This window comes from Hemibagrus wyckioides, linkage group LG13 (genome assembly GCF_019097595.1).
Source record: "Hemibagrus wyckioides isolate EC202008001 linkage group LG13, SWU_Hwy_1.0, whole genome shotgun sequence".
NCBI classification, from domain to species: Eukaryota; Metazoa; Chordata; class Actinopteri; order Siluriformes; family Bagridae; genus Hemibagrus; species Hemibagrus wyckioides.
The window spans coordinates 7,467,215-7,480,062 of record NC_080722.1 but is presented as its reverse complement, the minus strand read 5'-3'; the positions used below and the strand labels follow the sequence as shown (position 1 = coordinate 7,480,062).

The 12,848-nt window shown below is 39.6% G+C and overlaps 1 protein-coding gene across 1 annotated transcript in view; it reads left to right on the top strand.

Annotated features, from left to right (window-relative positions):
* The first annotated feature begins 6,621 nt into the window (after positions 1–6,621).
* Positions 6,622–12,848, top strand: part of LOC131363731 (disintegrin and metalloproteinase domain-containing protein 12) — a 100,490-nt gene continuing 94,263 nt past the window's right edge. The window contains exon 1 of the mRNA XM_058406567.1: positions 6,622–6,966. Coding sequence (XP_058262550.1) covers positions 6,879–6,966 — 88 coding nt within the window. The 5' untranslated portion in view covers positions 6,622–6,878. The remainder of the gene's footprint in view (positions 6,967–12,848) is intronic.

Below are 12,848 nucleotides of genomic sequence, written 5' to 3'. Positions count from 1 at the left end.
TGAAACATGTTTTGAATGTTCTTGTGAAAGAAGAAACCCTGCAGAAGTAAGAGGTTTTTGTTTTTTTTTGCATGCGTTAGCACTGAATAAACGTTTTGTATATCAGGGTCTAATTCAGGGTTAAAGTCCTTTTACAAGCTTCTGACTTGTAGCTGAGTACAAATGGTGAATTAATATCCTGTTTTTTGAAGCACGGATAGTAAAACCTGTGTCCTGTCTGCACATGCTAAAATACACCATTGCCAGATATTTTAGTTGTGAAGCCTTGCACCTATCATGTCCTGGGTTTTAGACCAAGGGGCATCCAAGGCCTGTGTGGTGTGGTGCAGGTTTCCATTCCAAGCAAGCAGAAGCCACACCTGAGTCTAATGAAAGCCAAGATTATCTAATTAAAGATGTGGAATCAGGTGTGGTTCCTGTTTAATTGGAATGAAAGCCTACACAAACTCAAACACACACACACACACACACACCAACCCTTTGCATATAAGATTGGACACCCATGGATTAGACTACTCCTGCATTTCAAGGCAAGGTGGTTGGATCTATCCCAATCTACCTACTGATGTTAATCTAGTCTTCCTACTTTTTTTTTTTTTTTTACTTTCACTAGTTCTTTGGCTTTAGTTTAAGGATATCTATCCATGCTGAAATATCCAGCATGGTCCAAACAACTACCAATTGCCAAACCACTGGTCAAACAAACCAACATCAAGCCATCAGGGCGCTGAAGGTTTAAAGACTGCTGTGAAAGTGCCCCCTAGGGGGCTCATACAATACACATAACCTGATAAATGCCCAATTGGGTGCCTGTATAATAGACAAAGCATGATAAAGTGCCCTCCAGGGTGCACTTACAGTGGAGAAAATGTGATGAAGTGCTCTAATGACCTGCCTTCAAATAGAAAAAAGCATGATGAAGTGCTATCTAGGGTGCCATTCCACTAAAGAATACATGATGCCTTATAGAGTATTTCCCAAAGAAAGATGATGAAGTGTCCTAATGGGTGTCCTTCCGGCTGAGAAAGTGAGTTGCAGTGCTCTATGTGCCTCCCTACAGGTTTCCCTATGCTAGAAATGAGATGTAGTGCCCTTTAGGCAAAAGGAAAGGTGCCCTCTAGGGTGCTTCTGTAGAAGAAAAAATGAGCGAATGCCCTTCATGTGCCTTTTTTTTCTGCCCTTTCAGACAGCATGTGCCTGCACCTGATGGAGACCGGGACCAGTGCAATACTGTAAGGCAAAAAATATCCCACAAAATAAAGCAATTAGAAGAGTTATTAATTGGTTTAGAGTCAGAGGGCTGTCAGAAGGCTGTACAATAACATACTAGCTGGCTGTGATGAATAGTTCTGGTGTGTTTGGAGGCTGCTTGCTGATCAGAACAAGCTGCTTTATGTTACTTTAATCATCCTTTACTGCTGCTTTGTCAGTTTCCTTTAGGTTGCTTTTGTGTTTGATTCGATTTGACTTATACTGTTGAGAATTTTCGACCTTCCGTTTTTTCTACAATTTGTTTGTCCTTCTGCGTAGCATGTAAAGGTTAGATGAATGACAGCTTTTCCAAACAGATCTCTTTTATGATCCCTTTCAGAGGAACCCTTATTTAATCCTTTTTATTTATTTCTGTGAAGACTGTGACATGTAAATAAATCATCATACATTACTGTCCACAGACATCACCCCCCACCCCACCCCACCACCAAGTGGCGTATGACAAGGAAAAAAGTACAGGCTGTTATTTTTGCACAAAACTGGTGTTAAATGAGTTAAAAACCTGAAGATTTGTGTCAGGCTGTGTGGCAGAGCATCATTCAGCAGTGTCTGAGAACATTTCCTGTCGAGTGCTAAGAGATATTTCACCTGATTACTCAGACCTCCGCTGTTGCTACTGTTGGTAGTGTTTTAGATGTTTTAGTTGTACACTACCAGTCAAAAGTTTGGACACACCTTTTAATTTTTTACATTCTAGAACAATACTGGAGATTTAAAAAACTATGAAATAACACACATGGACTTCAGTAATCCATATGTAATGACAACAAAAAACAGTCAGTTGTTATTTTAAGACACGAAGGTCAGGTGTTCTGGAATAGTTCTCGCAAGAACAGTATTGTCAAGTGCATTTGCAAAACCCATCAAGCACCATGATGAAACTGGCTCACATGAAGACCATCCCAGTAAAAACCTACCTCTGCTGCAGAGGAGAAGTTCATTTAGAGTCACCAGCCTCAGAAATCACCAGTTAACCGCACCTCAGATTAGAGCCGTTATGAAGGCTTTACAGAGCATCAGTAGCAGACATATCTCAATATCAACTGTTCAAAGAACATTATAGTGTATTTCGGCCGCCTTCAGCATTGTTTTACAATGTAGAAAGAAATAAACATCAGGAAAGACCATGGAATTAGAAGGTGTGTCCAAACTTTTGACTGGTAGTGTAGATATCACCGCCTCAAGACTACCTCGTTGTGCTTTCACTGGTACTGTTACATACGTAATTGAAAGTGGATACGGGTACTGAAGCTGGATACAGATAGTTCTGGATGCTGGTTAATAACTTCGATGTGCCTTGCCATCTGGGTTCGAGTTTCCATATCTGCTCAGGATAAATGTTATTAATGAGAGATGCACCGGATGAACATCTTATTCGTACGATATGCAATAACGTCTACGGTATGTCTTTTTGACATAGTTCCCTTTTGAATTGATCAAAGCACATGTGTTCAGCATATGATTTCTGAGGATGTCATGCAAAAAAAAAAAAAAAAAGAACAAAAGAATAGATCAGTTAAAGACATACGTATACAATACAGAAGGACATGCCAAGCTTCTTTTCAAAATTCTTACAAGATAAAAATCAAAATCAACTCTCCAAAAGGTATTAATAATGCTGTATAAATTTAATACGACAGCGTTGAGCGTTCATCATCCGTCTCCACTTTGCACAGAAGGTCATCTTTAAAAGCGTGCGATTACTTCATTTAGGAGAATATTCAGCTGCTTTTTAGCTTCAACAATCTCCAAATACTTCTGCAGTCTTGGGCATGAAATGACAAAGCTTTTCTTTAATAATTCTCACCTTGACTCCTACATAAAAAAAAAGAGAGATTTCATTTTTTGCTTTACTTTTTTCATGGTTACAGACGCTTCTCTCTGTTTCTTTGTGTCGGGCTGCCGCTTCAGATAAAGTTGTAGGTGTCAAAAGTGTGTGTGTGTATGTGTGTGTGTGTGAGATAGAGAAAGAGGGTGTGCACAATATGGCTTCTGAATAATCTGCAGTGCCATCACAGACATCTGTCTGCTTTACTACCCATGTGGTGCAGTGAGCAGGGTCGATGCACAGCAAATGCAGCACGGCAAATCCACATCTGACAGCCATTCATCGCTGCATGCCGTGTGACAGGGTCTACATCATCAACTAGCTGCTCAAGCCATAACACTAATAAAGAACAAAGTGCATGAAGTTTCATCACCGAGGTGTTTCAAATTATGAAGCTGAACTCTCTGTATGGTGGAATATTCGCCTGACAATCTCTTCTGCTGCATCTGGAATAGAGACTTTGTTCGATACACGCAGAAAAACACCCATAGATGCAGACCTGTGTGTGTCAGGATGCCCAAATCATTTCTAGAGACACACAAAGTTCTTTTTGAGATGTGGATCGTGCCTCATTATTAGTGTTGATTTAAACACATGGCTGATTCCATTTTATATTTAGAAACGTAGTCCTGCTTCAGGACGAGTGTGTATACATGGCAGAAATAACCATCTAAATATATATACTATATAAATCTTATTATAATGCTTTAGATAAATTTCACAAAATATAAATAAACATAGAAAATTATGCTACATTTTTCAAAGCCAGGTTAATGTCCAAATTTGGATTTATTAGTTGTTTATTATGCTGCATTAGGCAGCATTATTGCCTCTGAGGTCCTGGGTTTGATCCTGAGCTCGCGTTTCTGTCCATGTGGAGTTTCACATGTTGTACCCATGTCCTCTTTGTTCTCCTACTGTTTAAAAACATGCCGGTAGACAGACTGCATAAGCCAAATGCCCCTAGGTGTGAATATGTGTGTTATTGTGCTAAATTTATCACCCCTAAATAGCAATAGCTCTATCACTGGCACACATACAATAAAGAATTGTATACAGTGCACAAATAAGTCCATAAATCACATAAAACTGCAGTTCACACTATTACATTTTCTGTCATGGAATGTAATTGAGTTCATTTTTACACACTGTATGTTGTACAGTATTAGAAATGATCTATGGCTACGTGACCAATGATATAAATGCATGCTGTTTCCTGCATGTACTACTCATGTACTCTGCATGATGCTAATTTTAGGTCACAGGCTTTCTTACCATGTTCACTACAGTACATTATCCGCCAGTGCAAAACTAAAGAACCTGATTTTGGACATAAACCAAGCCTCGGCTGATGGACTGCATCTGAGAGCTCAATTCATCCAAATTTAATTTTCCTGAACCGTTCCTTTAGCTTTTAAACCTGATTATCAACCACAGTCCATTACTGAGCCAGAGAAGACAAATCAATAGCTGGCATAATGAAGGACCATTTACTGTAAAGTGCGTTTGCCTGCTAATATTCATCACAAAACATTTCTAATTCCAGGCCCCCCTTTTCAGACTACAGGAAGAGAAGAAACTAAAATAGAAATGAGCCCTAAACAACATCTAGTGCATCTCTAATATGCTCATGATTAAAGAAATATCATCTTTTTCTGCTAGACATCCTACACGTTTTTTTTTTTTATTAAACACTCATGCTTATCTTTTAAAATATAACACAATGTGCTTAAAATTACCTTTGATATGTTTCTGCAGGACATCAGCCCAGACGGCAATATCGCTTGAGGTAACATTAATTCACCAATAACACGCAGTAACACAATATTCTCTAACCGTTTTTGTGCAGAAACTAATACAAGGCAGACTACATGCTATCATCTAACTCACCTGGGATTACTTTACTGAGAAATGCTCATCTGAACGTCATGTCATTGTCGTGCTCCTATAAATCTCCTCGTTCCTAATACACATGAAGTTAAGCCTTAAAAATCCCGTCTCTTCCCTCTCAGGCACAGGAACTGAAGCATGTATGGACAGATGCTAAAAGATAGAATATATTGGTGTCTAAATGGCGAATACATTAAATTGCTCTTAAATTATCACTCAGTAATGACATAGAAATGGTTTTGTTATTGTAGCATGTTAACACAGTCTTATTTTTATTATACTGTATCCAGTCATGCCTCTTTGAATATTTCACATTTTAAGCTAGCAAGGGAGATGCTTTAATTAGGTAAGACACTGCATTTATAATTAACTGGAAATCTTCAGCCATGTTTGTGAAACTAATCAAACCCAATCAAATAAAAAGGAGTATATTTCAAAGTAAACAAAGCAGATTTATATGGACTTCGTATAAATTAAAAAATGTAGAAAAATATCTCTTTATTGCTCCAAGTATCTGTATCTTGAATTTAAAGTGTGTGATCTAAACCTGAGGATTTTTTTTTTTATAAATGTACTAATTCCTACGTCCCCAGTTAACACTGGAAAGCACAAGAGAGACAAGAGGTACGTATACATGACCTCACTTTCAACATGATGTATCCATTCAGGCTCTGACGCATCTTCCTCACCCTCATCTACATCACTCCAGTTCAGAATCAGTGTCAACATCATCAGATGTGCCGGAGATTATCTTTTTAAATCCCACCACTCACATAGTTAGTGTTTATGTGATATATTCTAGCAATCACCCCCCCCCTCCCCTTTTTTTCTTCTTCTTCTTCTTCTTCTTTTGGCTTTTCCCTTCAGGGGTCGCCACAGCGGATCATCTCTCTCCATCCATCCCTATCTTCTGCACCCTCAACACTTGCACCCACTAGCTTCATATCATCATTTATTACATCCATATACCTCCTCTTTGGCCTTCCTCTTTGCCTCCTGCCTGGCAGCTCCATGTCCAACATTCTCCGACCAATATACTCACCCTCCCTCCTCTGAACATGTCCAAACCATCTTAATCTGGCCTCCCTAACTTTGTCCCCCAAACGTCCAACATGAGCCCCCCCAAAAAAAAGTCGTTTGCCTTATTTAAGCCACCTATTTGAGTCTGTATTCGCCCGTTATCAGTCGAGCATGTTATCAGTTCATTCTGATCAACGTTTTAATATTCAGGTGAACCTTAACCCTTATTTTGAATTCAATCTTTATACAAATTGGATTATTTGTATTTGGATTGTTACAGAAGTGTGAACGCACGTTGCATGTTACTTTCATAACATCACTGATAGAATAAACAAAATTATACAATTAAAGGTGGTAATGATTTCAGAATAAGAAATTTGGCCGCATTAAGAAACCTGAGTACGGATTTGAGCCTTTAGCCTTTGCTGCTTTCTAGCTGGAACTAAATGGCACTAAATGAAGTGTGTGTTGTGGATGCGCTTCGGTGCGGCGCTAGGACCAGGTGGGTTTAACCATGCTCTCTCTCACACACACACACACACACAGCCTTTTGTTCAGCAAATCATCCATGTGTGTGTGTGCGTGCACGCGCGTTGGTGACATCCAGCGGCGCGTTTGTTTCCCTCTGTGTACAGCAGTGTGCAGAAGTGTTGATTGGCGGTGCGCAGGCGCGCTTGAGCTCAGCTGTGATCTGTGGAAAGTTGAGCATTGGAGGAGGCGCGCGGTCTCCAGCAGTGGCTGATCGGATGTTCCTGAAGTTCAGCACATCAGCTGTTGCTCTGTATGTGATGGTGCCCTGATATCAGTCCGGTCTGGCCCTGGTCAGCCCGCTTCGGTCCGGGTCAGATCAGCCTCTCTCACCGGCAGCATGGCATTCGGAGTTCAGCTCGCGCTCTCGGCTCTCCGCGTCGTGCTGATGCTCGCGGTCTGCTCCGGTGACAGTCTGTCTAACGAAGGTAGGACTACAGTACTTACAGTAGATAACTACAGGATAACAGACAGCTGTCTGTCTCTCAGCTCTTTTCTCGCGCACAGCGCGTGCATTACAGCCACTAAATCCCCAGGGTTTAATGAACACCTAGTGTCTCTGTGTTGAATAGACAGCTGCACCTTTTATGTCAGTTCAACACTGTAAGCTTTAATGCAACACTTTCAAAAAAGTCAAACAATGCATGCGTTTATTTAACACTGTGACAATTATTCAGCAATTATTTAATTGCTACATTATGTTGTAATTAGGGTAGCTCCAATACCAGAAGTGTGTGTATAAGTGACTATTTTTTATGCGTCTTATCTTACATATACTCAGTAATAAAGTTAATGCAACAGTTTATTGCCTGTGCTAATTTGACACTGGGTTTATTTACCATTATTAATAAAATGAATACAAGCCAGTTTAACAATGACCAGATTTCTTAAGTACATGTAGACCTGTTGGATGAAAATTTGGACTATTTCTTTGCATTCAGATATACTTTGAATGTAGTTTTTTGTCATGTTCAGCTCACGTCTGTATATGTTGCCATAAGTAAATGTAAACATGTTGGGTACACTGGATTTTTGTCAAAGTCTGAATTTTTGCTGTTATCAGCCTGATTTAGATTTATTTTTACGATCAAACACACTTGTGCCAAGTAGCAGAGCTCTTCATAAGTTAATTCACTGTGATAAAAGCTTCAGCAATGTTAGTGTTAATAACATTGCCATTCTGTTTCATTAAGTCTACTGCTGTATTTAGGTCTGCTTCAAGGCTTTTTAGAACAAGGTTTTGATTTCTGCATGGTGCCTTCACTTCTTGCAAGTATTTAAGGATTGGATGTGACACTACAAGCAGTTGTGTATTAGGATGAAATTTCTTGAACAGTTGTTTCGACATGTTTGGAAATTGGGATATGTGTCCATCTGTCCATCTCTGTGTGTGTGTGTTTTTGTGTGTGAGTGTGTGTGTGTGTATGTGTGTGTGTGTATGTGTGTGTGTGTTTATTGCTCTTTTGAAAGCACTGATTGCTCCCTGTGGCGATTGGTTACGCACTTCTAGTGAAAGCAGAAGCGGTGATTAGATCACTCCATTGTGACGGTTGTTTATATCTGGATTTAATAATTGCACTTTGTTTTTTGAGTTCAGGTTGCTGGTTGATCCTGTGTGGAGGAAAATTAATTGCTCAAATTGAATACATTATAAAGGTACGCCGATTGCATTAACAGTGTTGACGTTTCTCAGGTGAAAATTGAAATCTACACGACCTACTTTATCTAGCCATGACGATTACGGGAAGCTATGGGGAGGGCGACGCTAATGAATATGATTACAGGCAGCAGTGAAGCCGTGATAAATTCATCAACTCGCCTACTAATGTGGATGCCCCATCAGTTAGAAGTGCACTTTATTTAAGCAGAGAGGTAACGAAGGTGAAGGGAAATGTTGCTGACAGCATAATGGTCTAATTTTTGTGTGAGAAATTTGTACAGTATTCCTATTAATGACCATCTTGTTAATATTTTCATGCAAGTAGTTTTGTATAGTAAGAGAAGGAAGTTACATAAGAGATTTAAGATACAATCGAAGTCATAAGATGGGATGTGTGATTGTCCTGGACATATTCATTTAGTTAAAGATTTATGTATGGGGTTGTTCTTAGTCGAAATTAATGAATTCTTTTACATATAACGTTTATGCGAAAAACTCAGCCACCTGTTGAAAATCTCCATTACATTTCTTATATGTAATCCACATGGGGTTTATACACATGAAGAGTGTCCACTGTCACCTCTTGTAGAGTCTTGAGTCCTGCTAGTGTGTAACATTTGTTCAGTATGGTGTGTCTTTTTACGCCGTCAGTGCATCAGCATTATTTTGCCTTGAAAGATTATATTGAACAGTACGTTAAAGTTGGATCGATTTTACTTTCCTGAGGCGTTTTTCTGGCACCATTCATAATTCAAACATTCTGATTTTGATAGTAATCTGATGCACTTCCTAAATATTCTTTCAGATTATTCAACGAATTATCCGCCTCATTCATTCAGATTACCTCAATCAATTTACTCACATGTTTCAATTTAGGTGTATACATTGTTAGAAAATAAGGGCTTGCTAGTGGGTCTTTGAATGCATGGGAATATTCTTGATCGTTAAATTACCGCAGTAAAGAATGAGAAGAAAATTCATGCTATTCCTCTATTCCATATTTTGTGTTTGAATAACCCCTCCCTGTCTCTCTCTTTCCATCTCCTTCCATATCTCATGTCGCCTAACTTTCAGTCGTTTTTTTTTTGGTCTCATCCATCTCCTCTTTCACTGTCTGGCCTTCAGTATGTTTTAGAGCTTTATTCAGAACCTTTAAGGATTCCTGCAGAGGAAAAATAGAAAAAAATAATAATTAGTGTGCCAGTTCCTACCAAAGTACATAAAGCGTGTATTTTTAATCCAATTAAAAGCAAATCAGTCGGCCTGTATGATGTAGACGTAGCACACACGATGGCAAGTGGACAAGCTCATGGTGTTTAGGAAGCAGAAGGAGAAAAGATGTGGGAGAATGCAGGGAAATGATTGAGTGTGGTAAATGCGGGCATGTCGTGATGATGTGTGAAAGCAGAAACAACTGGCCTGAGGAGAAATCTCATGCTCATGCTTCTGCTCCAACCCCGCCCCCCCCCTTGTGTATGTGAACTCACTTTGGGACTCCTTTGTTGTCTCTCTCTTTTATTTTCTTTTCCTTGCTCTTTATGCCTCATCTCTTGTTATCCTCTTTCTCACATAAGCAGCCATTAGTGTATCTGGGGTGCATTTGCAAGTGAACCCATGTGTCTTGCATCATGCAGAAAACTCACCTTGTGTGGGAAGGAAACTCATGTGGGAAAGAAAACGATGGCACTTGGTGAGAAGCAGGGCACGGGAAAGGCAGGAAGTGGTGACCCTACTCACATTGTTAAGGGCTAATAAAGGGGTAATTAATGTATTTTGGCCTGGAGGTTCCTCATAAGAGCAGGTGCCTCTCTGTGTTTCTGGAGGTTAAATTGGAACAGGATGAGACTGTGTTGTGAAGGCAGGGCAGAGTCCAACATAAACGCAGGGGGAGGTGGTAAATTAGCCACATGTAAGAATACCAAATGGTTACGACCCGCTGTCTGGAATTTGTGAGTTTTATATGGAGCCTTGACCTGTAAATCTGTAACGTCACCTGGTGCATGAGGTACATGATTTCTAGAGATTATCTTCAATCATATCAAGAGATGGAGAAAAAAAATGACTGATATATACGTTCATGAGGCAGGATACAAGAAATAAATGGATACAGAATGGTTGTCAAGGAGATAACCGTGGATGCATTTTGAGAATGCTGTTGTGCGAAAGCAGCTCCCAGATTTCCTATTATCATTACACTGTTTTTTTGGCAGCAGACCCATGACAAAATCTGGTGGTGTTGCCTTTGTCTGGATGTTCACAATTCTGAACAATAAAGATTGTAATAAAGACATGACTGACAGATATAGAACCAAGGAATTCAGGACAGGCACTTGTGTGTCATTTTATGCATGGCTATTCTACACTGATTTGGTAATTGGAAGAAAATAGAATAGTTTACCACAAACTGGAATCACCATGGAGTCTGGATGCATTACTGTTAGTTCTAACTTTATCCATGATACTCAGTAGGAAGTCTACAATACACATGCTGGAATATTTTGCACTTACGATCATTCATCGGTGCAAATTTAATGCAGGATCCGATATTAATTCAGCTTTATTAAAAACACAGGCTAAATCGGAGAATAAGATATGCTTGGCACCCTGTGTGAGGCTGCTGCATTTTTAATGGTTTTTCACTGCACATAATCTTGGCCCAGTTTCCTTAAACCACCCCAGTGTTAAGATAATGTCAACTGAGAGAGAGAGAGAGAGAGAGAGATACTGGCACTTACTCTGCCATTTTGCAATGACCTTTGTGCTCCAGTGCTTCAGAGATACGGCTTCATAAAGTCCCTTTATATTTTGAAGAGAGTCCTACTATAATGTGGGTGGACAGTTGACACGCTTTTATGACAGGCTCTGTTTCCAGAGATAATCTGACAGAATCTGCGTTCATGCCCAAAAAAACGCCTGTCGCTGATGGAGCGTGAGACAGCTTAGCTGAGTGGGATTCTGAATTCTGAAGTGGAGAGATCATATCACATCAGACCCCTGCCATAGTGTCAGGCTCTCACACAGCTGTCGAGCTGATGCTCATGTGCTTGGATTTGTGAGAGGAACCGAAGAAAAGACCGAGCTGTCTTGATGCCTCCCGGGTTTTTGGAGAGCACATTATCAGTCATCGCATATATATGACGTTTTACGGGAGATAACTCTTGAAACGAAATGGAACGTCTGAAACCTGCTCTGAAATTGGGCCGAAATGACCTCTTCTGTCTCACGGTGTGAGGTCAATAAGTTCTCACTAGCCCAAGTACTGATGTGAGCTGCCTTTAAAAACTAGGTCCACTTTTCTGACAAGACTCGATGTATCATATGAATTTAATCCATGACACATGCTATCTTATTAGCCTGCTTTGTGTAAACAGTGCAGTGAGCATTAATGAGAACTACTTAGAAAAAATGTGTTCTTAAAAGATTAGTTTGAGTTTAAGGACAGTTTGGTGAGATTTTGTTCACAGAAAAGGGAAGAAAGATCCATCCTACCTCATGCCTAAGCCTAACGTTTGTACATTTATGTATATATTCTATATTTAGAATTTGCCAGAATGAGCACTATGGACAATTAGAACTTTTAGAATGAATTCCTAATAGGTTTTGTTGGATTTATAGGATGTAATCATTAAAATAAAAAGCTTTACAAGCGCTACATCTTTAGAGCACTTAAACCACACCTAAATATGGCTTCAGTTAGATGCTACAGTACCAGAAAACAGACTGTACCATTTTGCACCTATAGCACTTGTAATTCCTTTATGCGATTGCTTCAATTACATACCCACCATGAATAATGTGGAGATACTCAAAAGACCAAAAATTCAATATTTAGACCATCTTTCCCAGAAAGTCATTAGAAATAACTGGCCAAGCTCAACGCACAAGCCCATATCCATGAGCCCTGCTTATTCTCCATGCCGTCCGTATTCAGGTATCCATAAGGACCTATAAATTAAGTCTTGTAAACAGCCTGAAAGCATGGATCAGTGAGCTGTAACGCTTTCAGAGCTCCTCTGGGCTAGATACTGCCACGTGGAGGAATCACACTTCATTGACGCTGATTGTAGGACTGGGTGTAGAAGAAAGAAAGAAAGAGAGAAAGAGAGAGAGAGAGAGAGTCCCAGTAGATTTGCTCCATCACCCAGCCACATAAAACAGTTGTTCATTATGTCATCCAATGTGGAATTAATTGAATTGTTCGTCTTTTGTCAAAAAAAAAAAACCCCAAAACAAACCACTACTAAATCCAGTTGCCCAGTTGTTGCAAAACTGTCAGCGAGGAATATTTTCCAGACTTCACAATGTTTAATGCATATATAATGTGGAGCATGTGTATCCTGGCTGTTCGTATGTGCTGCAAAAAAGAAGTCATTACATTTGTTGTTTGTTTTTGCTTTACAAGACTGAAATTAGTATTTAGTTATCATTTCATTTTCACGAATGAAAAAATGGCTTAGCATACATTTTGCTCATCTGTCTGTGTGGCCTCAGAATGTGTTCGCTGGAAGAAACAGCCTAAGATCGAAAAGCTAAATGTCGTCCGTTACAAAGAGCTCATTGTTTGAACTGGAGGCATGGCATTGCCTGTGTTGCATGTTAGTGAAAAGACAGAAATGTGCATGTCAGAAATATACTGTAGCACTCAAGCAC